The 4,494-nt window shown below is 44.9% G+C and overlaps 1 protein-coding gene across 1 annotated transcript; it reads right to left on the bottom strand.

Moving 5' to 3' along the window:
• Nucleotides 1-1,129: 1,129 nt before the first annotated feature.
• LOC102774992 (apolipoprotein L3-like) lies at nucleotides 1,130-2,309 on the bottom strand (the record flags this gene model as incomplete). Its single annotated transcript, XM_006769491.2, has 1 exon — nucleotides 1,130-2,309. A coding segment is annotated over one exon (877 nt), but the record flags the coding sequence as incomplete, so codon positions are not given.
• Nucleotides 2,310-4,494: the final 2,185 nt, after the last annotated feature.

Genomic DNA, 4,494 nt, shown 5'->3' with positions numbered 1-4,494 from the left:
GGGGAGGAGACATATGTAATTCTCTTTGTAATACTTTAAGCAATAAAACAAAATTGAAAATAATAAAAATAAAAAATCACTGCTGGGGGGTGCGGGTGGCCTGGGAGGGGTCAATGGGGGGAAAAGGAGACGTATGTACTACTTTAAACAATAAAGAATTTAAATTTAAAAAAAGAACATACAAATCCCCTGGCTACTAATGCAGTTCTTTAAGAACATACTTTATTATGAATATGTATTTGAGCAGCTTCATTCATAATTCTCAAAGCCATAATTGTACCTATTTTAACACAAATCTGAGATTGTAAGGTCCATGAAGGTTTTTTATCCTTGTTTCCTGATGTAGCCCCACCACCAAACATTTAATAGTGTGTTTCTATATTTATGCCTTGAGCTCCCTGATTGAAAATTTGTCCTATCATTCTTACAGCATTGACAATGTAAGGTTTTGGTAGGGACTGAAAGAGAAAGTAAGAGGAAACATGAATTATCATATATTAATTGGTTATTATTTCTAATAGCAAGAACTTCAATGCCTTTAGCTTATGCCTATACAGGTATAGAAAATGAATAATAAACAAGTCATTATCTTTTAGAATTTATTTTCTTAATGAAGTATGAATAACTACTGTCGGTCCAATAACATATGTGAATTTCTATTTAAAACATAAAAAAATTTCTGTAATCTCTTCTATGGCTTGGGTAGATGTGACCATAGTTGGGTCTCTTGAATAATTGCTTGGACTACTCCTATGCCACCCACAGTGTTTCAAGTTCAATGTGCTTAATCTATTCATATAGATATGTTGCTCTGTTGATTGTGTACTAATCAGGGAATGGTTAAAACCTGTGATTATACTTTTAGCTATTTGGTTACACAATCATTACTATTTTTCATTAAACTGTATATAGTTATTTAAAAAAGTCACTGCCTACCTAAGATGCATTGCTGGAAGACAAAAGCGAACTGGAACTGGAAAGTAGGGCTAGAGACCAGGACGAGGGAGAGATGGGGTTCCTGCTGGGACGGTGAACCCTGGGGAGGGCCAATCCAGGAGCCACTGTAACTCCCATATCCCAACAACTCAAACTCTTTCTCCTTCTCAACTTTTTAGTAGTTCTGGCCTTCTTGGTGCTTATTCCTTCACTTCTCTTTCTTTATTCATGACCCCAATGTCTTTTTTAGTCAAAATAAAGCCCCACCCCTCACTCTCTTTCCCCCTCTCTTCCCTGATTCCAGGCTCTAGGTTCCTTCTGTCTCTTTTACCCACTTGTCACCTGCATGAACCCTTCCTTTTCTGTGCTCATCTTAGAAATACCAAACTCCTTAACACACAGTTCCATCCATTTTATCTCACTGGCTTTCCCCCTCTAACAAGGTAAGTCCACGCCTTTGTCTCCCACACACCCTGCTCCCTGCACTGTCTGGGGATCACGGAGTCAGTTCCTCCTGTAGATATTCGTGAATGCAGGTGAGTTCTTCTAACCTCCTCTCCAACTCCTGGGCCTGCTGCCTCAACTCTTTAGCTGACCGAGCCTTTGCGCCCTCATGTAAGTGCATTGACTCTTTCACTATGTTCACTACATCCATGAGAAGGAAAAAACCTGCCGTGGCTGCACCAAAGATGGTGGTTCCTTTGCTCATGGCCAGAGCAGTGCCTCTAAAAGCTCTCAGCACCTGCTTGCCGCTTTGGGCTGAGATTGTCTCTGTGCGCATGAAGCTCATGGCCTCAGCTGCTAAGCGAGGATTGGATTTGGCCAGATTGAAGGCACTGGAATTCTTCACAATGACTTGCAGGGATTGGAAGCACTTCCTTGCTAAGGAAGCAATTTCGGGTGTGCTGGGACGTGGAACCTTCACAACCACCTTCTCTGTGTCACTGCCAGTTGATACTAGGTGGCTGGCTTTGGCTTTTGCTGACTTGTTCATTGAGTATTCCACAATTCTGGTGGTCACACTGGTCACAGCAGCTGCTACCCCCAGTCCGATCCCAATTGCCCAAAGCACCAGGCTAGCTCCTGTTGTGAATGGTGCCAGACACAGGCCAACGATGATCAGAATGCCAGACACAATGCCAGTGGAAGAGGCCGCCACTTGGGTGATGGTGCAGTCCCTGTGCACCTTGTCCACCTCATCAGCAAGTGCGTAGAGCTTTCCTATGTATTCCTCAAGGTTCTGTTTCACCTGAGGAAACTCCTTCATAAAGCTCTCCCCATGTAGCTGGTCTGCTGAGGGCATGTCTTCGTCCTCCTCAGCCACGAGTGTTTCCAGCTGGCGCAAGTCTGCATAGAGTGCATCTGCCTCATCCCTGTAATAATGAAAGACGGGATTAACCAAGGCAGGTGTATGAATCGCTAAGGATGAGACCCCCGACTGGATGAGCTGGTGCAGGAAGCTCTGTCTTCTATGGTGAGAACATGTGCATCTACCCAGAAGCCCTCAGATTACACCACATTGGCAGCCCCATTCTGACTGATAGCGGTCACTAAGCCTCACTGCCTCCCTCTGGTCAGGGTTACTCCATGGAGAAGAGAAAAAGGTCCCACAGGGAGGTCAGGAGCCCTCCAGCTCGCAGACAGGGTTGGAGGACATAATCACCCAGGGCCCTTTACCTCCAGCAGAGAGGGGATCAAATCAGGGAAGGAAGAAATGTGTCCCCCAGCCCCACACGGCCCTCCACTAGGCCCCTGGCCTCCTCAGTCCTGTGCCAGGTGCCTCAGCTGCCTCACTCTAGTCCAGCCTCACTGCCAAGCCTTCTTACCAGCACACTGTGCTATATTGTAAATCAGAAGACGCCTTAATCAATAAGCCAAATTTATTTGGAGTCCTGTTCATTTTTGCTAGCACTAGCGGGCTCAGAGGAACACTTGCTTCTCAAATTCTGGGGCCCAATATGGTGGAAATCTTTTCAATTTGTATGTTTTTCAGCTCTTTGTCTCCAAATTTGGAATGAGACTTCCGGACCTTCAGAGAAAAAGTTCTGTTTGCTGGGACAGGGCTGTGAGACCATATCTCAAGGCCTGGCCTGGCACCAGCACTAACTCTGTCTGGGGCATAGTTTATGGCTTCTCTGGATTGGGAGTAGTATTTTTTTTTTCAAGAAGACCCCTTTTTAGGGGTCAATATATATCAATATATATTTTATTGATTTTTTACAGAGGAAGGGAGAGAGATAGTTAGAAACATCGATGAAAGAGAAACATCGATCAGCTGCCTCCTGCACACCCCCTATTGGGGATGTGTCCACAACCAAGGTACATGCCCTTGACCAGAATCGAACCTGGGACCCTTCAGTCAGCAGGCTGACGCTCTATCCACCAGACTAAACTGGCTAGGGCAGGAGTAGTCTTATTTTTCTTATTATTTAAGGAAGTGAGCATTTACAGAAGCCAAAATAGCAGGGTTCAAATTTCAAAGAGCAGTTTTTATATAAGATGGATGCTTCATTCCCCACTGCTTTTATGTACATGAGTCAAATCATTGATTCTTCTGGGTCATTGTTGGGGAGGGAGTTATATTGACCCCGGAGGACTATACGCTTGATCAAATTAATTCTCTGCCAAATATAGTCAGTGGGTCAGTAGTAATCTTTAGAGGGTCCGAAAAGTCCTGGACTCTTAGAGAAAGGGGAGTTACATTTTAATTATAATTATGCGCAGGCCCAGAGAAAAATGTGTCTTTCAAATACTGAGCCCCCCAACATGGAGGAAACTTTTTTTATTTAGTCCGTTGTCTCCCAAATTTGGAATGAGACTTCCCAGCCTTCTGAGAAATAAGGCCTGCGTGCTGGAAAGGGGCTATGAGACCATATCTCAAAGCCTGTCCTGGTATCAACACTGACAACTCCGTCCGGGGCATAGTTTATGGCCTCTCTGGAATGAGAGTAGTCTTATTTTCCTTTTATTAAAGCAGGCCAGCGTTTACAGAAGCCAAACTAGCAGGGTTAAAATTTCAAACAGCAGTTTTTATATAAGATGGATGCTTCACTATCAGTTGGACTTGCTATTCCATTGAAGAAGGAGATGACATAAGCCCAGAGCCCCAGAGCCGGGCAGAGATAACAGTCAGTTTTCAATCCAACACGGTCCAGCTTCACTCCATCTCTCTGCCTTCCAGGCCAGCAGGTCCCTGCAGAGTCTGTACAATCCCTTTCTTAGGGAGAGCAGGCTCTCTAGCCACAATCCCCAGGGACACACACTGTGCCAGGATTTTTCTGGCTTGTCCCACAGGAAGTCCTGTGTGGCTCTCAGGTCCAACAGGAAGTCCCTTGGGCCCTGTCTATTCCCAGCATCTTTTTAAAAGTTCATGTGAACTGCCCACCTACTATGTGTCAGTCATTAGGCTAAACAGTTTACACACATTATCTTATTTTCCTCACAATGAAATGGAACAGATGAAAAACACAGAGAGCGGTTAAGTAACAGGCCCAGGTCATGTAACCCTCCCCCTGCAGGCCTCATCTCTTCTCAACCCGAGCCCCTTCTCTGCCACCG

Source organism: Myotis davidii, unplaced genomic scaffold (genome assembly GCF_000327345.1).
Source record: "Myotis davidii unplaced genomic scaffold, ASM32734v1 scaffold4964, whole genome shotgun sequence".
NCBI classification, from domain to species: domain Eukaryota; kingdom Metazoa; phylum Chordata; class Mammalia; order Chiroptera; family Vespertilionidae; genus Myotis; species Myotis davidii.
The sequence above is the reverse complement of the archived record's forward strand: the minus strand, read 5'-3'. Positions and strand labels throughout refer to the sequence as shown.